The following is a 24,936-nucleotide window of genomic DNA, read 5'->3' as shown; positions in this document are numbered from 1 at the left end:
CACTCATTCACAGTGGGTGATACTACAAATTTGTTTTCATTTGGAGAGTTGATGGACATGTTAATTTACGTTGAAGTAAATAAACGTGGATCGATTGTTGTGTACCCATCGGTTTGGTCTAGTGGTTAACGCGTCTTCCCAAATCAGCTGATTTGGAAAGTCAAGAGTTACAGCGTTCAAATCCTAGTAAAGCCAATTATTTATACACGGATTTGAATACTAGATCGTGGATACCGGTGTTCTTTGGTGGTTGGATTTTCAATTAACCACACATCTCAGGAATGGTCGAACTGAGAATGTTCAAGACTACACTTTATTTATACTCATACATATCATCCTCATTCTTCATCCTCTGAAGAATTATCTAAACGGTAGTTACCGGAGGCTAAACAGGAAAAAAGAGCGGGGATCGACTATTGTGTGTGAATACCGCGAAAATTATCCGGTTCATAAAACATGCGAGGCGAGTTCAAGAAACTGGTATGCTTAAAACACAATGATTTGATGCTGGTTGTGAACATTTGGTGAGAAATGCCAACACTGAAGAAGCAATACTGTATGCAGTACAATTATATTCCACCTCGAGCTCCAGAAGGTTGTCACATCACTTTCATGTTTCCCAATCAAGTATATGCTGAACGTACAGAAGCAACAATTATTATACCCGTTCCATACGACATGTGTACAACAGTTATTACCACCTGATTTAGATAAACTGTTGAAATGATGTCTATAGTTAATTAGAAAATGTGAACATTATCCCGATTTCCTAAATTATTTTCTCACTACTGATGAATCCTATTTTATAAGAAATGGCATTGTAAATTATTGAAACACACTTGAGCCGTAGAAAATTCCCATGAGACTGCTACAGATCATTTCCAACACACTTTTTCATTTAATGTGTGGTGTGGTCTTTTTTGTGATAATCTCATAGGCCTTTTTTTCATATCACTAAGGCTCTATTCGCGGCAGTGAATACACTTTTTTCCAAATATTTATTCATTATATATCGCATCTACATTTAATAACAAGAGGTAGATACTAAAAATTAAAACACACTACTGCCAAAAAAAAAAAACATTGCTCTTTAATATTAGGATATAATTAAAGAACGTGCAGGTAACAATTTTGTATATAGTTTAATTTTTTTTTTAAATGTTTGTTTTATATCCCGTAAATCTAAAACAAAAAATCGGGATCAAAAAACACTGTTTTGTTTGGCTTAAAGTACTTCGTTACATGGATGATAAATACATAAAAGTTTTAAACAAAACTTCTAGAGAACTTGATTCCAAGTAAAAGTGTATTAAAGTCCTTAGAAACTAGCAAATGTAAGAATTTCGAAGTTTGTTAAAAAGAAAACATATCAGAATTTGGCAAATTTTAACTAGGTAAGTCATTAAAAATATTGTTCGTCGGTCAGAGCGTGCTGTATCCAGTATGGAACAAGTAACATTAAATAAGTCGTAAAAAAATAATTACATTTCATATTAAGAAATCATAATAATAAATTTTTTTATACGATTATATATTTACATTTTCAGCAGGACATTTTCATCAATTTATTTGATTATTTGTGAACCGTTTTTATTGTTTATGTTTGTTTATATTTGTTATTTTTCTAAAATATTCTTTTCTTTCTTAAATATTTTTTTGTTTGTTTTGTAATATTGAACATTTTGTTTCGTTGAATAAACGACCTGGCTTAATTTATCGAAAGCGCAGAAATCAGGGTGAAATCTTTCGCCAGCCGACACTAACGAACCTATACTTTCTTCATTTTCACCAGTAGCACATGACGTGAAAGTTTGTTACTTTCTTCCTGAATCGTTCTGTATAATTTATTACTTGTGGTCTTTTTCTTTTTGCATTATTTTCCAATTCCGAACTATTCCAGTGATTCTATTAAAGTGCTTTTTAAATTACCATATTGATAATAGTTTTCAGCATATTGATTTATTTCTGGATGTTAAAATTAATTTATTATTTTTATTAAAATTAAGTTTCGCTTAATTTAAAAGACACTGCTTTTAAAATATAATTTATTTTTCACGCGTAATATCGTTACGGAATCCCTTTATATATATTTTTAAATTCACTCTTTTAATTGTATTTGTTTCTGCACTTATCGCGTAATGCAATTTTGGTTTTTCGAATCGAAGAAAATGGCGTTCATTATCTGCTTATTTTCTTTGATACCTTATTTCAATCGTACGATTATATGAGGCTTCGTTGAAAAGCGGTTCCTCCATCTGAAAATTACAACAGAAAATATATCCGTAACAGAAAATAACATCCTTCTGGCGTAGTCTTGATAAACAAACGTTTAATTTTCTTCTAATAATTTCGATTAATCTCGTAAACGTAGAAGTTGTTTACAATGCCATCGAGTGACGGTTCGGTTTTTCCTCTCTTTCTCCGATGTTGATTACGTATTAGTACATAATATAGGGTTCCGTTCGATATTGCAAGTACGAGTACAATACCGGTGTTTTGATTACGGCATACGTCATTTCAGAATTTCCCTGTCAAATAACGATCGATCGGTATTCTTATTAATTATTTATGTCAGATTATATCTGTGGAAGTTAAAGAGAAATTAACTTTCAATTTATGCATTAATTTTTATAATCTTTCATATTTTTTATGTTATTTTTAATACGTTAGGTAAATCTTATTATATTTATTTGTACAGCACGCATATTAGAGCGTGCGCAATACGGTAAATAATAACCGAAACGCCTTTTACCGTATTACTTCTTTATCCAGAGTAAACAAATTAGGTTGCGTCTTTAAAGCAAACGAATAGAAGATTTGGTAATTGTGAGCCTGAACGTCCTCAACTTAAATATCTCTTATATTGAAATATGATGAACAATCGAACTAGTACAAAACAGAAAAACATATACAGTTTCATCGGAAAGTAATCTATCTGTGTAGGCTTCATAGCTAATAAAGCGCTCAAAGGTCGTTTGTGATATTATTATTATTATTACTGAAGTGCCCTATGTTATGGCTAGCTGTTCGGAAGTACCGTGGCGTATATGTGATAACTGTGAATTAACCATAATTACCGCAACTGAACTCTTGCAGTCGGTTGATAACGTTCGTAAATTTTTCTATGATCATGGGGCATTACCTAAAACTAAGAAGTGTTCTGTGTGCAACAACGACATGTGGTTGAATAATAAAAAATCATTTTTTTGGATGTTTTTTGTGTTGAAACAGTAGACAAAGATAAGAAAAAAATTAAAAAGCAGTGCGATACGTCTGTTTCCCAGTATAGCGGTAAACGGTTTGAAAAAGGAAAACTTGCTTTACAAACAATTTTTAGCTTTTCTTTATTTTGGTGTTTATTAAAACCACCTTGTCAAGAGTTGTTGTGTAATGAATAACATAAGTTCCCATGCAGTTGTCGACTGGACTAACTATTTCCGTGAAGTTTTTTTCAGTTGTTTTGTTTAAATCCGGTACCGGTAGGAGGACCTAACGAAATCGTCAGAAGTCGACGAAGCTAAATTAGGAAAGAGAAAATATAATAGAAAAATGTATAATATAAATATAATAATGTAATATATAATAATATAATAGATATAATATAATATTAATTGTAGTTGGGTTTTCGGTTGCATTAAGCGAAGAACAAAAGCAGTATTATTGGTTCCTGTTGCAACACGTGGGCACGCCACCTTATTGCCTATCATAAAAAGTATGTTTTTCCCGGTACAATAATTGTTAGCGATTGCTGGAAGATATATAATTGTTCGCAACACGAGGGCTACCAACATTTATCGATGAACCACAAATATAATTTCATACATTCGGACACGGGAGCTTTTACACAGACAATCGAGCGTACGTGACGAGAACTGCGTTCAAACGATCCTCTCGGTACGGAAATTGTAAGCACCACTTACACAGGCATCTCGCAGAGTTCTTTTTCAAAAGAAAATACAGGAACTACAAGACCAGAGTCCCATCATTTGTGGTCCAGCCTTGCTTTGTTGTATCCTGATTATATGAAGGAGTTGCCCAAAACGGCTGATAACAACGCTACTGCCATTACAGATTGTGAGGAAGAATACTAAGGTAATTTCACTCTTCCGACTTTTGAAACTTGTATTTTTGTAACTTATGTAACATATTTTTCAACATACTTCAATTTAAAAAAGATTAAGGTTGAGAACTTTCAGGCTCACAGTTACCGAATATTTTTATTTATAGCATGTAATCGACTTCGATTGATACATGTTTTCTAATTTTTTTCCTCTTAAAATTTATTATATTACATTACTTTCCAGTCTGATATTAGAATAGCTATAATAAAGAGTGTCGCCGAATAGCTTCGACGGCACGTAATTCATAACCTTGAAAAGGTGTTTTTTAGCGTTAGCTCTGAGAAGAATTGTTGGGTCCGGAAGCTGGTCTCTGGACGAAGTCGGGGAGTTGCGGCTCATCCATTGAAGACCGACCGGGCTTTCCCTCAGTGCCAGTGGTGGCCCCCAGAGCCCTGCAATGGCGGGTCGGCGTCGGTCGTCCTTTGCTGGCGCGGCCGAGGTGGTTCTCGAGCGACCCCACGCTGGGCCGGCTCTTGCTGCTGAGCCTGGCGAGCTGGAGCGGGAAGGTAGCGTCCGCGTCCAGCGGCTCCCTCGGCGGCCGGCCAGGCCTGCTGCTCCGGCGGGGATGTTGGCATCCGCCAGTTCATCCCACGTTGAGCCGACTAGGGAACTTCTTCCATCTTCTTCTTCTTCTTGTTGGTCTTCTCCAGGTGGTGGTCGACGATGAATTGCCAATTCGGAACGGAACGCAAGGATGTCGGTGGGTGCAATACCCTCCTACTTTTCGCAGTATACGGATCTACGTCCTTTCCTGCTGGGTGATTCTAATGAATTGGCGGTTATTAATAGTGGCTGACGTTTATTCGTTTTGTGAAGTTTGGATTGCGTTCCGATCCAATGGAGGGTTTGTTGGTAGGGGCCCGACGGAACGATGTGCTAATAAGCTTATCTTCCGTGACGCGCTCCATTTCAGCCAAGAGTGGGCTGAAATCCTTCATTTAAGAGGGCGTCCTCTCATAAGGAAAGGACGTCGGAGGCGATTTTTGGACCTACACTTAATCATTTACTTAATTCAATTCAATTTAACTTGGTTTGGATTAAGGAAATGTGGTTGGATGGATTGCTCTGGGGCGTTGCGCCCCAGAGCTATCTCAGTCAGTAGGAGTATGGATTAGGATTTACTAGTCTGAGCGCGATATACCTCTATTAAGGATTAGATGTCTGCCCGCCGTAAGGGCAGACAGGAGAGATATACATAACGCAGGTTGTTTTCGAGCGCCCGTGCGCCGGGGTGGTGACAATTTTGAATAAGACGCCCCCTATTATATATAAATTTGGACTTGATGCAGATGCTAGTCTAGCCCTAGAAAATATAATGGTTCGCGGAGGGTTTGGGGGGAATGGTGGTGTGTGGCCAAACACGCTTTCTTCTAGCTGTCCTTGGAGTTCTTGGTTCCTTGGAGTTCCTGAAAAAGAAAAAGCCAAGCACACAGCGGATTGAACTGTTGAAGGGGGTGAGAAAGATTGCTCTTTCATCACCGTGGTATGTGGGGGTGACGGGTTAAGGCAGTTGTGCTGCCGGAAGGGTATGGAAGTGGGAGCGGAATTTGGTAGCGTGTCCGCCTGTCTTCCTTTGGTGGGACCTCACTGCGAAGCCGTAGACCTTGCCTAATTCTTCTCTTGAGTAACCTTTAAGTCACCGCTTTGCTTGTAGTTCTAAGAAGAACTAAGCGGGCGAGAAGGCAGGTTTCTTCTTTCAGCGGTAGTTCTTCCTTCATCGTCTTCTTCCTCTGCTGCCTCGTCGTCTCTTCTTTCTTCTGATGCGGAAGGTGATGGAGGTTTGAGCAGAGGGGATTGGGTGTAAGGGGTTTGCTCATTCTATGTACGCATACAATTTTATAAACCTATGTGTGCGTGTATTCCTTTAAATTTGAATTTCTATCAATTATTAATTTTGATTTAAATTTACAGGGGATGACATTAAGGGGATGTTGACTCTTGTATGCTAGAGTCAGATATGTTTTCAACCTCAATTATAATGCCGCTGGAGGTCGGGCGACAACCCACGTTGTAGTTGTTGACTGGTTATCCCTATACCATGTTACATAATAATTATATATGTGTATGAATATTTAATTTGTAGAAGGACTTACCTCATTTTTGTGGCATGGCTTACTTTCTTTTTTTTTCCTGTTTAGCCTCCGGTAACTACCGTTTAGATAATACTTCAGAGGATGATATGTATGAGTGTGAATGAAGTGTAGTCTTGTACATTCTCAGTTCGACCATACCTGAGATGTGTGGTTAATTGAAACCCAACCACCAAAGAACACCGGTATCCACGATCTAGTATTGGTGTAAAAATAGCTGGCTTTACTAGGACTTGAACGCTGGAACTCTCGACTTCCAAATCAGCTGATTTGGGAAGACGCGTTCACCACTAGACCAACCCGGTGGGTTGGCATGGCTTACCCTGGCCGGCCGTTACCTCACGGCGGTTCATCCAGACTGCATCTGGTCGTTTCCTGACCACCTGTGGTTGCGGGTCCTCCCAGCAGATGTCCCGGATGTGCTGGAACTCGGAAGCAGCAGCTGAGCTGTAGAACCGCTTCGCCTGCTCCAGACCCACCTCGCAGACTGTCTGCAATCTAGCGTCTCTGCGCAGAGCTGAGTTCCTGATGAACCAAGGGGCCCCGAATATCGTCCTGAGGGCGATGTTCTGGACGACCTCCAGCTTCTTCAAGAGTTGTGCGCTCGCCAGTCCTCCCCTGGCCGGGAAGGCGTAGACCATGATGGGAATCACGTAGATCCTGAAAAGTAAAATCTTAATTAGATTCGGGGTTGGACTTCGTCGGTTCAGTAGCTGGTAGAGTACTCCTCGAGCCTGCATTGCCCTCTCGGTTACACTTAAGATGTGTTCCCGGAAGGTCAACCGGATATCGATGATTACCCCCAGGTATTTCGCCGACCTTCTGTACTCGATAAGGTCGCCACAGATTTCCAACCGGACTGGCCGTTTCCGCTTTTTCCCGGGAGGAGAGAAGATCACGGCTACGGATTTGTCTCCGTTCACCTTGACCCGCCACTTCTCCAGCCCGTCCAGCTGCTCCTGCAGTTTCCTTACCGCGAAGTCGGTATTACACGACGTGTAGAAGAACGCGGTGTCATCAGCATAGAGGCTGGTCTTAACCCCCGCCATGCACGGCATATCGTTGATATATTTCGTGAAAAGCAAGGGTGAAAGTACAGCCCCCTGCGGAATTCCAGCCTCGATTGGTCGGTCAGTGGAGATTGACTCTCCCATCGAGACATGAAATTTTCTGCCCATCAGGTAGGACCGCAACAGCATCACCAGTTCACTCGGCAAGGGGGAACGGGCGAGCTTGTATAACAAGCCCTCGTGCCACACCCTGTCGAATGCCTTGGCCACATCCAGGAAGGCGGCCACAGTGTGACCATCTTTCTGTTGAGACCTGTGACGACGCTGTCCACGATCCGTACCAGTTGGTGCGTTGTCGCGTGGCCCTTCCAAAAACCAAACTGGTCTTGCCTGATCTCCCGCCCCAGATATCGTGTCAGACGTTCTAAAAGTATTCTTTCGAATATCTTCGACAATACCGGGAGCAGGGAAATCGGCCTATAGTTTTGAGGGAAGAGGTGGGTCCTTCCCTGGCTTCGGAAAGCATACGACTCTCGCAGTCTTCCAGCTGGATGGGTAGTGGCCCACCCAGATAATGGAAGTAAAGATGACCGCTAGTCCTGTGATCACACATCGCGGGGCGTTTATAAGGGCACGGGCCTTTATGCCATCCGGCCCCGGAGCTTTATCCGGGCGTGTGGCAGTTATGGCCGCTGTGACCTCGTCCTCGCGTACGCGATCAACCTGATAGGGCACCGCTGTTGCATTTTCGGCGTAAGTCTCCCAGAAATCCTCGACCTCCTCCATATGGTCGTCATCGTAGACATCGGTGTTCGGGGTAAACTGGTCTTCCAGTGTATCCGCGAAAACCTCTGCCTTGTCTTGGTCTGAGTAGACCAGATCACTCGAACCATGTAGAGGGTGTCTCGGAGTTCCGGGCTCCTTCAGCTTCTTGCAAAGGCGGAAAGCTGATCCCATATCCGTCGAGGCCGACTCAAGAAAATCCCGCCAGGATTCCTCCCTGTGCGCCTCAAGCAATTGTTTCACCCTGGTCGTCTGAGCGTTAAGCAGGCGCTTATCGGGGTCCAAGGTGAGTCTGTATTGTGTTCTTAGCCGTAGCTTCTCGGCTATTGCTCCAGTCACTCTAGGAGGAAGCTTTTCGCTTCTCGGCCTGCTCTTTCGGCTCGGAAGGGCGGGGGACTGGCGCAGGTGCATTTTTCTGCTCCTGTCCCCCCCCCCTCTTCTTCATAGCCTTTTTGGGCTGTCGGCCCCCGCCAGCAGCTACGGTTTTCGCCTTTGGAGGGGCCGCCTGTTTGGGCGGTTTCCCTCTTGGGGTGGTCACCTTCGGTGGGCCTTCTGCAGCCTCCTCAGCGGGGCCCCACCCCCGGGGCAACTTCTACGGATTTCTCCGCATCGGGAGTCCGGGGCGGTCGGTTTCCCTTTCGCACCGGTCGCCACACTGGCCCACGATCTTTCGCTGGCGGTAGTCGTGGCAGCGCCAATATTTTGTCTGGCTACCATCTGTTTATAGTAGCCGCACCAGCGGTAGTTAGCGGGGTGGTCTCCCTTGCAGTTAATACAGGCTGCCGGGTATTCTCTAGTTTTTGTGCAGGTGGCAGTCTCATGCTGCCCTGCACATTTCAGGCAGTTGAAGGCCCTCGAGCAATAATTGCTTGAGTGCCCAAACCGCTGACAACGATGGCACTGGGGAGAGCCGCCCTTCGCCACGTACGCCGACATCTTCACTCTGCAACAAAACAGGGTGTCGACATCGTAGATCTTACGGACATCAGGGGACCTCCTCAGCGCGACCAGACAGGTGGCAGTTTCCTTGCCATTCCTTGTCGTTAATTTTCTCACCGACGAGACGTCCAGTCCCATCTCGGTGAGTTCCGCGTAAATGTACCCGACATCTACGATAAACGGGAGCCCCTGGCATACCACCTTCAGCTCCCTGTCTCTCGACAGCTGGTAGGTGTGGTAAGCCACACCCTTGGACTGCACCACCCGAAAATCCTCCTCGCTGTTAAGCTGAAGTCTCATCGACAGACCCGTGCATTTGGCAACGAGTCTTCCACGGACTAGGCCGGAGAAGGTCCGACATAGTCCCGTCCAGTTGTCTGGACAATCCAGCATTATTGGCGGGATCTTGCTCTTCTGTTGAGGAGCAGGATCGGCCGCCGGGCAGGGGACCCTGGTATCCATCGCCACTCTGGAGGCACCAGAGTGGCTGGATGATGGCGTGGGCGGCCTGGAAACGTTCGGGGAGCTCGGTCCCGCAGATGCAGACGGTCTGGGGATCTTAGAGCCCCCCAAACCCTTCTTGGCTCACTTGGCCATCCTGAGAGACGCCCCCTCATCGCAGTGGTCCGAGTCACTGGACACGGATCCACAGGACGGGGCGGGCCTCGTCTTTGCGCGTGGCGCAACTACGCTATCCATTATAGTATTTAAGAAATAAAAAAAAATAAAATTTAATTTTAATTAAATTATCGCTTAAAATTACAGTTCCTGAAATAAAATAAAATCACAACACAATATATATTTCCTGTTGAAATAACAAATAAATTATCCTAAATGTAAAGCAATTAGGATAATATATGTGTTTAACAATAGTCCTATACAAAATTTGTATAGGCTATATACAATTACTATTATGCACTAGTTATACAAGTACTAATGACTATAACAGTTCACTATACAATAGCAAAAAAAAAAAAAAAAAAAATGAAAATAGAAGAAAAGAAAGTTATAAAAGCTTATTCTATTCTTTGCTGTCGAAGCCAATAGCCTGGAAATCTGCCAATTCACTCTCGTGCACGCTCTTTTATAGGAGCCTGAGAGTTGATGGGGCTGCAGCGCCGCTATGGTTGGAGAAGTGCGCGGTGGGAGTGATGCTTGTATCCGCGCGTCCGTACACTGTGCGCCCCTCTCATATTGTTGCTACCGTTATCACCCGCCGATATTAAATTAGGCATATATGTGGTAACAAGAGAAAGTGCAGTGATCGATTTAAAAATTCATTCTTTTTTCAATTCCGTCACGAGGAGATATTTTAGAAAAAATCTGACTTTTTGTATTAGAATAATTACCAAAAAACCTTTTAGCATATTCCTAAACCCAAAATAACCGTTTTTATAAGTAAATTTTAAATGTACGTACGTATGTATGTCAGCCTGTTTGATGTTTAACTCCGGAATCCGTAAACCAATGTTTTCAGACTCGATAAGATGCCGTCCTCAGCCGGATTTTTTATGTTAAATTTTTGCAAAAATTATAAAAAGAGGTGGGAGTATGTTGGCTAAAATAAAATTTTAAAATGTTACTGGAGCATTTTATCAAAAACGGTTTTCTTAGAAAAGTTGAAGCTCTTTTTATCAGGTTAATAAATTGTTTATAAATTTTTTTTAAATACTCACCTCCACCCACAAAAAAATACTTGAAATTTTTTTTTTTTTTTAGTTACTCGCTTTAAAAAAGGATTTAATGGGAGATTTTACCAAAATGTTTTCTACATAAATGGGCCTTTAAATGACCATAAAAAAATTTTCCTCAGTTCCATTTTTATAGTTTTTAGTAAGGAAAGATTTTTTTTTTTGAATTTTTTTTATTAGTTTAAAAGCCCGATGTATAATGCCAGTTGCTTTAAAATTCTGAAATATTTATATTTCATTATCCCCAAATATCTGGTACATTTACAAAAAAAAAACTGACAACACAATTGTAGTCCTACAATTGTGGGTTGTTTCTGATGCACGGTTTACACGCACATGTACGCACAACTTATATTTAATTTAAATATATTTTCGTTTATTTAATTAAATTATTCTAACAAAGCGCGCGTGAACACCGTATTTAATAATTCGCGCGGGTAAGACGGTACTAGCGGCGACGGTCGACGCTAACTAAACTAATGTAATTTCACAATTAGAATTAATTCCTCTAGTACTTTCGGCAGACAGTACCGAGGTACCGAGTCGACCGGGCGATCGAATTCCGAGACCCAACTAGACCGAGTTACTTTTCTACAGTTTATATATTATTCATTTATTTAATTCTACCGCCCACCTGTGACATCACAACATAGCAATAGTTTAGAGCATTTTTTGGGGTGGAGGTGCGATTTTGCAAATATTGTTATTTTTTAATTAACAAATTTGCTTAAGAAAAATATGACCATAATTCTCGAGATACTGAGGGTGCCCTTGCTCTACAGCTTACCCTCTTGATCTTTTAAGATAAAAATTTAATATCGTCAGTGCTTCATATATAGAAGTAATCTGACCAAGTTTGGTCGAAATCAGTCCAGTAGTTCTGGAGATATAAAGTGATGTTGAGGCCAATATTGAACACATGTATGAACATTAACATTCAGTTTTTTTGGTTCCTTCGTCAAAACATCAAGATCTGGTGAAAACTGCATATGCCCTCCGATTAGTATTTCTGAAATAGCATTCAATAATGAGCAATCTTTTCTTTTAAATAATTCTTTAAAAATTTTGTATAGAAATAGATGTAAACTCATATATATATATATATATATATATATATATATATATATATATATATATAATAAAAAGACATATTTTACTTTAAAATATTTATTACCTTTATTAAATCAATGCCTGAAATTTATTTACAGGATTTCGATAATAGGATACTCTATGGTATTACCCACATTCATAAAATTCAATTGTGGGTTCATTACATTGATGACATTTTTGGTAGTCCATGAACTTGTTGTAAATAATAAACATTTAATAATTATAAAAAAACTTAACAATTAAGTTAAATTGATAAGAATTATCATGATAATTAAAAATTATCTTCGAAACTGACAAATAAATTTGTTAGATGTTGACATAAAAGTTAGTAAAAGTAATAAAATTACAACATTGTATGTAGGAAACCAACAACTAAAAAAATAACTATTAACAGAAGATTGAATCATCCTTGGGTACACAAAATTAATAAATTTACAAACATGTTAAATAGAGCAATAAATTACACACAGAGTAATAAAGAAAAACTAGGTTCAGAAATAAATATTATAAAATGTATTGCAGTAAAAAATTGATATAACACGTCATTGATTGATAATATTTATAAAAACGGAAATTAAGATTAATAATACAACATTGATACTTATAAATAATATAAATATTGATAAAAATATTTATATAAAATATTTCAATACTAACAACATTATTGAAAATGCGGTTAATGTTTATAAAGATAAAAAATATAAAAAAGCATATAGAGAGCATACAATAATATAATAAAACATTTGAAAATCCATAATAATGATAATACTCTTAATAATTTGTGCGATATCTATAAGATAACATGCAATGATTATAACAAAGTTTATATTGGGTAAACTAATAGATCATTTAGGGCAAAGTTTGCAGAACACTAGATCTTTTAAAAATAAGTTAAGTTTCTCCAATCTTGTAGACCATTTAATGATCAATAAACATTCAATCATCAATTCGGATAAAAATGTAAAAATATTAGAAATTATAAAAGGTTATGATAATGATCAAAAATTAAATATTTTAGAAAAATATTATATATACAAATATAAACAAAAGTTTAACTTGTTTAATGTACAGACAGAGTTTGATAATGACTTTCTTATCAGGACCGTAAATAATAGCACATTTCTATAATTTATAAAAATTTAAATAATCTTAGTACAGTTTACTTTGTGTGGCTGGCCACACTGAATATTTTATTTTTGACTACATGGTTTTATATTATGTTGACAGTTTTATGTTTTGAGTTAGTGCAATTTGACAAAAATGGTTTATTAACTGATAATGAGTGAAACCCTTGAAAGCGATATTAAATGAAAAAAAAGCAATAAGCATAAGGTAAGAGGCATTGTTGAATGCTGTACTGTTTGTGGAAAATTGTGTTATACATACGCAAGACTTTTGTCTTGTGTATATATATATATATATATATATATATAAAAGCATATTGAGATTTTGTCAAAGTAGTCTATCAACACTATTGATGGTATCAAAAATAATACCTTCTCCACTTTTCAACCTGAAGGTTTTGAAATAAAAACATGATAAAGCTTGTCTTTTTCATACGTTTCAACATTTATTTAATATTGAAAAGTATGTGTAATTGGCTGCTGTAATCTGGCATCTTCCAAGCATGTGTTTATTGGGGTTGTTGAAATCGGGATGCTGAAAATTAAGTATATAGTTAAAATCTAATTTTAGTAACACTGTATAATGTTCATCTTTTTCAAAAAGCATATAGATTTGATATAAAGTCTTAAATTTATGAATAATTTATCAAATAATGATTGACATTGTTAGATTAGAAAATAGTTTAAATTTTATAAATGTTTATTATTTATGAAATCTGTTAGATAATTTTCATTCTGGAGAATCCTGTCATCATTTTGATAATAAAAATTATTGATTTTTTTTTTGTATAAATTCTTTTATATAATTTAGTGAACATTAACATTAATGTAGAAATTTTTTCAGAGGTGGGTATTCTTTTTTTATATCCTACTTGTACAAAAAGCTATTTTACATTATAAATTTATTAAATTTTACTTGTTAACACAAAATATTTTTAAGAAATTTGGGTTTTAAATCTTTTTAATTAGTGGCCCTGTGTATCATGGAAAACTAATTTCTGTTTCATTAGTATAGTTTGCTTTCATTTCAGCTGAAGGTTTCTATAATTTTATATTAATCCATTTTTATAGATTTCACATAAAAAGTAGCAATGTAAGATATAATAAAATACATAGTAAAGTATAAGCCTTAAGAATACAATTTAGAGGTCCGGATTACAAAAGTGTAAAGTACAACATGTTTATTTTTAGTGTACATTTAATTTTACATTTTTTTTTTTATTTCAGGTATTGATTTTAAACAGAAGATAATGGAAGTAGATGGAACCCGGGTGATGATGCAGATTTGGTAATTATTACTATATACTGTTTATATACATATATAAACAATTTGAAGTAATACTTTTATCAAAAAATTACTCTAGAATGCATTATGCAGGATATTATTACAGTCTTTGTAGAAATGTTACATCGAATTAATGTGTTTGAATGACATGGAATTCTTTACGTTGCATCATTAAGAATATTCAATAGAACAAGGTAGAATTGAAGATTAACAAAAAATTCATTGTTGTAAGTGTCATTAATTATTCTTGTGATGAAAAGATTTTGTGTTAATATAATATCCCATTAGAATTTTTTCTGTTTAGCCTGTGAAATCACTGTAAGGTATCACTTGAGGGGATGATATCTATAAATGAAGTGTAGCCTTGTACAGTCTCAGGTTGACCATTCCTGGGATGTGTAGTTAGTTGAAACTCAACCACCAAAGAAACACCGGTATCCACTATCTAGTATTCAAATCCATATAAAAGTAACTGTCTTTATAAGGATTTGAACTTTAGAACACTCAAGTTCAAAATATCTATCTTAATACTGGCATGATTAATTTTTACTTTGATGACTAGCTCTATTACTGCTGCAGCAGCATAGTTGTAAAGAGAAAATATAGGGCCAAAAATCTGGGTATCAGCGTTTTTGCAAACCTTGAACTTTCAACACACTCAGCCCAAAAAAAAGTTATAAAAATTTCTGAAAATGTGTAATGTATATGCATACATGTTGGCTGTATTTTGATTAATAACTCTGGACTGGCTCAACAAAAATTCTTCGAAAATTGCTCAAAAAATTTCTATATACAATACATTGATGACATTAAATTTTGGCAAAATTAAGAAATTGGAGGGGTAATTTTCACTATTTTGAATCTTTTATTTTTTGTAGTGCTTCATACTTAAAAACCTGTTACAAAAAAAAGTTGAAATTTGGATGTGCATGTGTGCGCACGCACATGTTCAGCTTAGGCCTGATTTTTTACCAAATTGTATAAGGGGATCACATTAATGATAGTTTTTCTTTATTTTTCCTGGCAGTAGCTATACTGGATGTCCTGGGAGTTTTTGGCCAAACCTATTCAGGATAGTACAATAAACAAAAACGTACATGTGATTAATGCCCCTCCTACCTCATTGGTTCATTTTCCTTCTCTATGCCATTTTGTTTGTTTTTTTTTTTTTTTTTATTAAAGATTTATAATTTAATGGATTGGGATAAATTAATGAAATTTAGTGTGTATAAACCTAACAATATCTTTTACAAAATAAATAAATTGGAAAATTTTACCTTTCAAAATTAAGATACGGCGGCCATTAAAATTTTGTAATCATTAGTTTTTCAAACTATTATAGTTGTAATCTTATCAAATAATGTTTTATTTGATAAAATGTTAAGCCGCTTGTTGTGAACAAAATGACACTTCATTTTTTCAAATTGATTAATAAACAGGTGAGTTGCGATTGAACAAGAGGTGGGATATTATTTACCGCCATTCTAAAATTTCAGCCTTTGTAGAGGTATTGTAGAATTTTAAAATTTAGTATAGCGGTAATACTATTTGAGTTGTGTTTAGGTATAAAATTTTAAGTCGGTTGGACTTAGGGTTGAGGATTTAATTAGATTAATTGTTTTAGAGTTTTTTAAATTTATTTTCAAAACGGATTATTAAAAACTAATGAAAACTTATTTGGCATAAATTTTAAATTCCTTTAAATTTTGTCCTTGATCTGATTAGGGGATGCAGCTATACTCAAAATAATTTCATTTAGTTTTGCTTAATACTTCTAACCAGCTTAACTATTAATTTGTAAATTAGGCCATGATATTTTTGTTCATGAGATCTTAATTGTATTAAGTTTTAGACCCTTGCAGAAAAATGGGTAAGGTGGTACCTGATTTTACAATCTATTAGTATACTTGTAATATGATTAAACAGCTCTTACATTAAGCGTGAAATTTAATTAATATAATAATATAACTGAATCATATTACTGGTTATTAATTTTTACATGAGATAAACATTTCTACATTCTGCATCCTCTACCACCTAGTGAAACATTGCTTGAACCCTTATGGACACTGTAAAAAACAAATTTGTAAAATTGGTTTTTTACACACTAATTTTCTATTTTGTTTTCATAATTTGTTTAATAATCGATTATGAAAACAAATAGTCGTAATATTTAAAAATTACATAGTGGCGTATTTGAAATAAAAATCTGCTAAAGATGGATGAAGCCTGGAATGGTTGCATCTTTTTGTTAGCTTTTTTATTATTTATTCTAAATCTCTTAATAAAATATGATTATTCATTAAAACTCCATATTATTATGAAAAATATTTGAAAATAAATGCATTAGGCAGTTTTTGGTGCATACTATTTCTACAAAAGAAAAAAATATTAAGTGTTCTAGTCAACTTACATTGTAATAATTATTTTTTGTTATTAGGGATACAGCAGGACAAGAAAGGTTTAGGACATTAACAACGGCTTATTATAGAGGTGCTATGGGAATAATTTTAATGTATGATGTCACTAGTCTTGAATCATTTGATAATCTAAGCTATTGGCTGGATAACATCAGAATGGTATCAGTTTGTATTTATTTTTATTTGCATGTTTTATTTTTATTTGCATGTGTATGTTTGCATGTAAATATATGTATAGGCACAAAATGTGATAAAAGTCTACTAACTGACAGTGGTGAATGTTATTTAATTACGAAAAAGTTATTTTATTTTTCCGAAAATAACATTAGGTGGACAGTTGGGCAAAATAACATTTTCTGGCAAAATACTAAGATTTTATTTGAGTGGTAATAATTCATTGAATATTTTATTTATTTGTTTTGGGATCAACAGGCTAACAGTTAATTAGTCATTATCTTTTTTTTTTAATAATGTAATGTAAAAAATGCCAGATGAATTTTTTATCATATATAAAAAGTCAATTCTGACATTGATATAAGGTATAACCAATTTCCCACATATATGCAGTTGTATAAAAAATAAATTATATGTGTAATTTCTTAATATGTTACAAGATAAAATAGTCTAACTGTAGTATCCAGCTATAATTTCTATGAAAATACTAAATATATAACATAAAAATATATAAAGAAAAACAAAAGCAACAGCAAGTAGAAAAAAATTAATTTTATAAATAATCATATTCTGCCAGTAGGTACAGTTTATTAAATAATTTATTTAAAAGTATTAAGAGCATTAGCTAGCTACCTGATGTTTATTATCAGTAAAACATTAAAAGAAATTATACATAAGTTTAAAGCTAAATGGAATAGATTTGTTCTTTTATCTTTAAATATGAGTATGTTTTACAAACATGTGTGGTGGGTATGGGTATGTGAGAGTGTGTGCTCACACAAGCATTCAGTTAAATGATGAATTGGAGAGTTTTTACTATACTTAAAACATGCTCTTATATAACTAACAATCAACACTCTAAATAGTTGGTTAAATAAACTATATAGAATTAATTAATTTATTTTAATAATTTCATATTTTTTAAACATAGTTAAATAAAAAAAATTACAAAAGTTACCATTTTTAATGATATGTATATGAATTTACATTATGTCATATCATTATTGTTTCATATTAGGCTTATACAAATTATCTAGCATTGCATAGCCTCTAATTTTTAACTAGTAAGAACTATATTACAAACAAGTAATGTATTTGGAAGACTAAAATTGTTAATAATATATAATATTATGATATAGCTTACTTGTATATATGAGTTTTGTTTAAAAGCATATGCACACAAACACATATTCAGGTAATTGATGAATTGTAGAATATTTTATATCTTAATAAATGTTAAATTTATGCTTAAAACCATCCTCAAAGTATAATAAAAAAAACATTGGTACAAACAAACATTTTGACACACACATACAATATATATACATTATATATATATTACATTATTCTGTTAAGTGACTTTATGGTTGTTCCTGAATTTTATTCTATTTCCTTCATCAAAATTAAGTTAACTGTGATTTAACAGATAATTATATGCCATTAAAATTTTTGTAGCTAACTACATATAATTTTTCATTCCTATTGCTATCTATTTTCTCATCTAATTGCTACATTAGATGTGATGACCAAAAATATTGTAGGAGGCGTGACATGAGATACAAATCGCTCAAAAAACTAGTATAGGTATTTTAAAGAAAACAAAAACACTCCATACAAAAAAAGAGTGAAATGATTTTCCTTTGCTTTTTTCATTTCCAAACATACTGTTTCTCATCAATATGTCAATCCAACTTAAAAACAGGAATTTACATTGACTACATTCTGCCTACCCAAAGTTTGGCTATGTAGTAATCATCATTACCCAAAGAACAGAAAATATTAGTGCTGTACATGATTCACAGCTGTAGAAAGATGGGACAGATAGTGTAAGCGCATTCATTTGCCACCTTTGTAAAGTAACAATGTATTTTATACATTTTCTGTGTTCAGGTAGGGGAATCGTATCTATATACTGGTATCTGTAATTTAAGTTGTGTGTAAATAATTGCTTTGATATGTTTTATTTGATATGTTTTTGTTCCAAACAAAACTAAAGCAAATCAGGTTTTGTTTATATCAATTTGTGTTTATTATCTCAGTTTGTATGTATTTTTACCATTCGGATGGAATTATGCATGCACAGCATATCCTATTTTAATGAAGCTCAAAGAATCCTTATTTTATTAGATATAGCAATTTGTGTAATTTAAATCTTAGCTGTAAAGCTGTTTTTTTTTTGTTTTTTTTTCACTTAATGCTTACCAGTAGGTAGCCCTCTCTTGGTGAAGTTATTTTTTTATTATGAATGTAATAAATATATTTATAAAATAACCACATCAATTAAATGGAAATTAAACATTTTCCAGATTTTTGTGATTTACATGCTGTAGATAGAATTTTAGAAAAAATTTAAAGAATAAAAATTAAATTTGAAAAAATATACATTAAAAAATGATTATTATTGTTTTATTTCTTTTTAAATTGAGGCTTTCTTTCTGTATAATAAAATTTAATTTTCGGGTGAATAATAGGTAGTTCAGCTCTGTGTGTTGTTATAAAAGTAAAAGATTATGAAAAGTGACTTTACCTCAGATTCAATAAAATAGATTTTAAAAAAGGATCAGTGAGGTAGAGGAAAGTTATTAGTTTATTGTATGGTTGATTCAGAGGGAGATTTACAAACATGCCGCCTATAGACTGAATGATCAGCCGGCGGTCGGCCCGAGCCGCTGCCGTGCAGCCCATTACCAACTTTGAAAATTTGCCGCTGTAGACTATAGCCTAGCTAGCCTGTTTAGAAATCCGCCACTGGGTTGATTTTTTAAATTATTATTAGATGTACGATTTAATATTTCAGGTTGTCTTTTTAAAACTGAGTAATTAGTAGTAGCCTATGTTAATTATTTAATTTTAAAATGATTTGGCAATTGTTCAGCAGTCGGTTATTACGTAATATATATTTTAAAAATCATTTTTATGTTATAATTCAAGTTTGAGTTGTTAAATTCTATATTAAAAACTGATCCTGTCCTTTAAATGTTGAAAGCATTGTGTTTGGTAGAATAGCAAGCAGTATTGTTCTAGTCAGTTTATGAGAGAACAAAGACCAGCTGCAGAACAATGACATAATTAACAGTGCTTCTCTTTTCATGTTGTGATTGTATTGTGTAGTTTGAGATGGTTAATGAAAATTTTCCCATCTGAACTTTAATATAAGTCAAGGAAAATTGCTATCATAATAATAAAAATATAAAATTTAAATATATAGGTTTATAATACAATTTAAATTATAATAAAATTTAATTTTGTTAATATAAGATACACTATTGTTTTATAGATTATCATGTAACAAGTTTTAAAAATCCAGCAATGTAGGCATTATATCTTCAGATGTTATTATATTTTTTGGTTGGTCTTCATGTAAAATGAAAATGTGTAAAAAAAATATTTACCCAATGAATTATTTAATTTATGAAGCATTTAAAAACTTAAAACTAAGTACCAACTAGCTGATACCTTAAAAATTCCTACAGAAGATCCCCCTAGATGTCCATGGAAAGGGAGTTCAAAATAGGAGCTCAGATGCAAAAACAGAAATCTGCTGCCTGACAGTTTCAATCCATAATGTCTTGTTCCAGGTATCAATATTAATGAAACAAAAATCAATTTAAATCTGAATTTTCTTCTCAAATTCATCCCTTTAAATTATTTGGCTAACTACTACAGAATGCAGTTTAGCTTGATACTCAAAATTTTACCATAAGGAAAAAGAAGAGGGGTTATTCAGTTTAAAATTTTAATGAAATTAAAATGTTTGATTAAATTTCTAATTCTTTTATTGAGCACAAGAAACACACTTTTTTAAATGCTCAGTTTTGATGATTTATATTTGAAAAAGGCTGGGTTAGTTTATTAAGAACTTACAATTAACATCAAATTCATTTAATTAATATAACGGCACATTATTTGTAACAACTATCAGTAATATTATGGAACAAAACAGATGAAAAAATACCTTTTCAATTGACCTTGAAAAACTCAAATGGCAAAAGATACTTGACATACAGAGTGGCACACGAAATGATCCAACATTTGTTTTGCCAATAATTGTTTAGGATAATAATTATTAATGTGTTTTATGTTGGCAGAAATAACAACAAGCAGTTCATGAATATTAATTTTTTTCTCTTTCCGAGTGCACTGTTTTTATATTGCTCCAAGATGACTGACAAAGGAAGACTATTGAACAGTGCATAAAGAGTGTTGTTTTTTAATGAAATGAAAAGTGTGGTGCTTACACAAAGATGGTTTCATGTACATTTTCAAACTTGGCGGTCGCAATCCTTTAAAACAATACATAGACTTTATGAAAAATTTAATAGTAATGTTTGTTCTCCACAGAATGTTGAAGCTGTCAAAGTAGTGTTGCTGAGGATCTCGAGCAAATCAACAAGAAAAGCAGCATCACAACTTGGGATTTCTAGGCAATCTGTGCAACAAATTTTAAAAACTGATTTGCATTTATATCCGTACAAAATAACAGTGTTGTCTAAATTAACGTTTGACAACAAACATCAAAGAATGGCATTCGCTGAATGGGCTGTGAACCAAGATGTTTTGTTGAACAATGTTTGGTTTTCAGATAAGGCATATTTTCACCTAAATGGAGTTGTTAATAAACAAAATGTGCATTTCTGGGCTTTGAAAATCCACACATGCTTCATGAAAAGTTGCATCACACTCTAAGAATTATGGTATGGCCGCTATCTCAAGCATAGGATAATAGGGCCATTTTTTTTTTAACAGATGGTGAACATTATCTAAACATGCTGCATAATAATTTTGTTCCTCAGCTTCTTGCAAAAGGGTTTCAATTAGAAAATGAGTGATTCATGCGGGATGAAGCTAATGTTGTTTTAAACTTTCTGCATGAAACTTTTAATGCAGACGTAATTTCAAACTGATTTCCTAATCATTTTACATCTGGACAGAACTGACCCCTGAACAGTTCTGATTTGAATCCATGTGATTAGTTTCTTCAGGGATTTCTGTAGGGAAAAGATTTTCCCTAAACATGGGTACAGTGATGGAACTGAGAGTGCTAATCATTGAAGCGTGCAACGAGGTAATCGAGGATATGTGTCGTCATAGGAGTTCATTTTGAAGAAGTTGCTAGACGTGATGGTAGTCATATTGAACATGTGATAAGCAGAACATAATTTCCAGGTATATAGTAAACACATTGTATTTTACTTTTCTGTATTGCGATTCAAATAAATATTTTTAAAAAATCAAATGTTTGATCATTTCGTGCGCATTATTTATTATTTAAGTTATCATTTATCAATATTAGCAGTTACTTCTGACACAAATATTATTTAATTAAATTTTTTTGAAAAATTTTTAAAATTAATTTATCCATTTTTATTTATAAAATCCTTTAATTAACTGGATGGATATTTAACTTGCTTTTTTCAGATTTCAAACAAAATGTAATATTTTGTTTGTAACTTATGAAATAAACGGCCATGTATTTTTGTAATTAGTAAATTTACTAACTTTTCCATTCTTGTATAAAAGTCTTTAGCCTTATAAAAATGGATAGTTAGTAAGATATTCCATATCCAAAAAAAAAAATGTTCCAGTATTTGCCTTAGCAACCACAATCGAAACAATATTATAAGTTTTAGATCTTCATGAAAAGATTATTTTCATATGAAAAATGATTGACAGCAATAAATTAGATAATGTGTATAAAACTTCTTTCATTAATGTAACCAAAAAATTCACTGCACACAAAATTATGACATCCGTATTATTTTTATGCACCGTTATTTTGTAACAATTCCAAAAATTAAATATTTATTCAGCAGAAGTTGTTATAAAGGTAGTCTCTGATAAAATTCAATTGCCCTGTAGAATTTTAATCTTTCATAAATTTGGAAATAATTTGAGTGAGATTTGAGAAGTATGAGGTAACTGTAACCAGTTTGGAATTCAGAACCATGAAGCAAGATTACTGATATGAAATTTTTTTCGAATGTGAAACCAGTGTAAAAACATTATTTTATAGCAGAAATTGATTAAATGTAAAAATGAGAACTTATAAAATTTCCAATAATTTATTTGAAAAATGAAGAAGATATCTAAGGATAATTAATGGAACTACGTTTTTAGAGATCTATACTATTAAGCATTTACAAAATGAAGAATTTTTTCTCACAAAATGTGTTCTAAATGTTACATGATATGATTCAAGTAAGCAATCAAATTTTAAGAACGTGTAAAAAAATTTAGCTGTTTTAGTATAGTACACTAACCAGCCAATTTGCTTTATTTATTGAGAGAGGAAATGTCTGTCTAAATTATTATTTTTTTTATTTAAATGTACATGAAAACATTTTGTTATGAAAAGTAATAGAATACAGAGAGTAAGACAGTGTTTTCTGTAATTTGAAAGAAAAAATATATTTCATCTATATCTATAACAGACTGCATTGTTCAATACAACATTATGGATATTGACCTTTCCTTGATCCTTTACAACCCAGATTTTGTACCGTGCTGCTCAAATCTCAGATTTAGTTTTTGTGCTTATTGTAGCGACCAGCAACGTGTAAGAAGAGTTGAGCATATCAGTTGGAGTCATGCTGACTGTAAAGGTAGAATTTAGCCTTAGTTTAAGCCACAAGGGTGTGTAAACTGTGCACCCACTATGCAGTAAGGAGGATATGTATGTTTCTAAGGCTTGAGAGCTTAAATGAAGGTTTTTTTGTATGTTTAGTTCTAAATTGTTTTAATTGTAATAGTATGCATAAGTTTTTGATTTTCAAATCCACGTCAAGATTCTACAACATGGACTGACCAGGTATCAATCTATTGATGAAAGCGTGATTCCTTTCAAGGGGATGGGCTCCCTAAAACAGTATATGTCTGACAAACCCACAAAGTGGAGGTACAAAGTTTGGGTAAGGGCAGTTGAAAGGGGCTATGTGTGTGAGTTTGAAATACACCAAGGTAAGAAGAATAATAAAGTTGAAAAGAACTTGGGTCAGAGAGTTATCACAGATTTGACTGTTGACTGGTAGGAAAAGATTATAGAGTGTACTTTGATAATGTTTTTTACTCAATTCCTCTGATGATTTACTAGCAGCAAAATCAAATCCAAGCTTGTGGTACAGTAGTATATGAGAGAATTTTCCACATGAATGTTTTCCAGATGGGAAAGATATGGAACATGGAGAATCATACATGTCTATTAGGACAGGAATTGTTGCTGTCAGATGGAAGGGTAAAAGAGGAATTAACTTTCTTTCAAATTATCATGATCCAAGTGAACTGACTAGTATCAAAGGAAAGCATGATGGATCAATAAAAGTTGTCTCATGCTCTTTACTGGTGAAGGAATAAAATACTCATATGGGTTACGTAGTTAAGACTGATATGATTAGAACTACCTACGTCATTAACTGAAAATCCAAAAAGTGGTGGCATAGAATATTTTTCTATTTCTTGGACACAACAGTTGTAAACTCATATTTTCTTTACATCTAACAGCATTGGTTTGGGGAAGTCTTTACTCCTAAAAGAATTTCAATCGAGGTCTCTCATCGGAGTTCCAAGAGGAGATAGAAGAAGAAGAAGAAATCCCTCTCTGCAACCAGTAAACAAATTCAAACCTATTGTTTTGCAGGAAATAAGATATTTTGAATGTGCAATTTACCAATGAGATGTGCTCCTAGAAGATGCGCTCATTGCTCCACGAAGGAACAAGAGCGGTGCCGCTTAAGGTGGAAATGTGTACAACATGCAATGTAGCACTTTATCTGAATGACAAAAAAAAAATTGTTTTGAATCTTTCTACAAAAAATAAAGTGTTAATAATTACAAATATTTGTTCCTGAAACAAAACTGAATGAAATGGTTGTACTCATTTTATCTTGTTTATTGTCTTTTGTATTTTTAGCAATAAAAATGATTTTAATGTAGCATATTCTCATATGACCTTATTGCATAGTAGTATCACCATGATTCCACCCAAAAAACAAATACTACAAAAACCAAAAAAACTAATTATAAATAATTTATTTAATAATCTTAAGAACATAAAATTACTAAGAGTATGAAAAAATATTGAAATTCTAAATACATGCAACAAAGAGTGAAAGTGAAACTCCGAGGGTGTCAAATCTGCTGAGTGTAGAGGAGGGTATGGAATAGGTTCAAATTTCAACTTCAGAAGAATCCTG

The 24,936-nt window shown here is 34.2% G+C and overlaps 1 protein-coding gene across 2 annotated transcripts in view; it reads left to right on the top strand.

Annotated features, from left to right (window-relative positions):
• Positions 1 to 24,936, top strand: part of LOC142329950 (ras-related protein Rab-13-like) — a 48,762-nt gene that overhangs the window by 9,803 nt on the left and 14,023 nt on the right. For both annotated transcript variants that reach the window (XM_075374929.1, XM_075374928.1), the window contains exons 2-3: positions 14,096 to 14,156; positions 16,594 to 16,732. In XM_075374929.1, coding sequence (XP_075231044.1) covers positions 14,096 to 14,156; positions 16,594 to 16,732 — 200 coding nt within the window. The remainder of the gene's footprint in view (positions 1 to 14,095; positions 14,157 to 16,593; positions 16,733 to 24,936) is intronic.

Source organism: Lycorma delicatula, chromosome 9, assembly GCF_047948215.1.
Source record: "Lycorma delicatula isolate Av1 chromosome 9, ASM4794821v1, whole genome shotgun sequence".
NCBI classification, from domain to species: Eukaryota; Metazoa; Arthropoda; class Insecta; order Hemiptera; family Fulgoridae; genus Lycorma; species Lycorma delicatula.
This window is presented reverse-complemented; position numbering and strand designations above follow the sequence as displayed.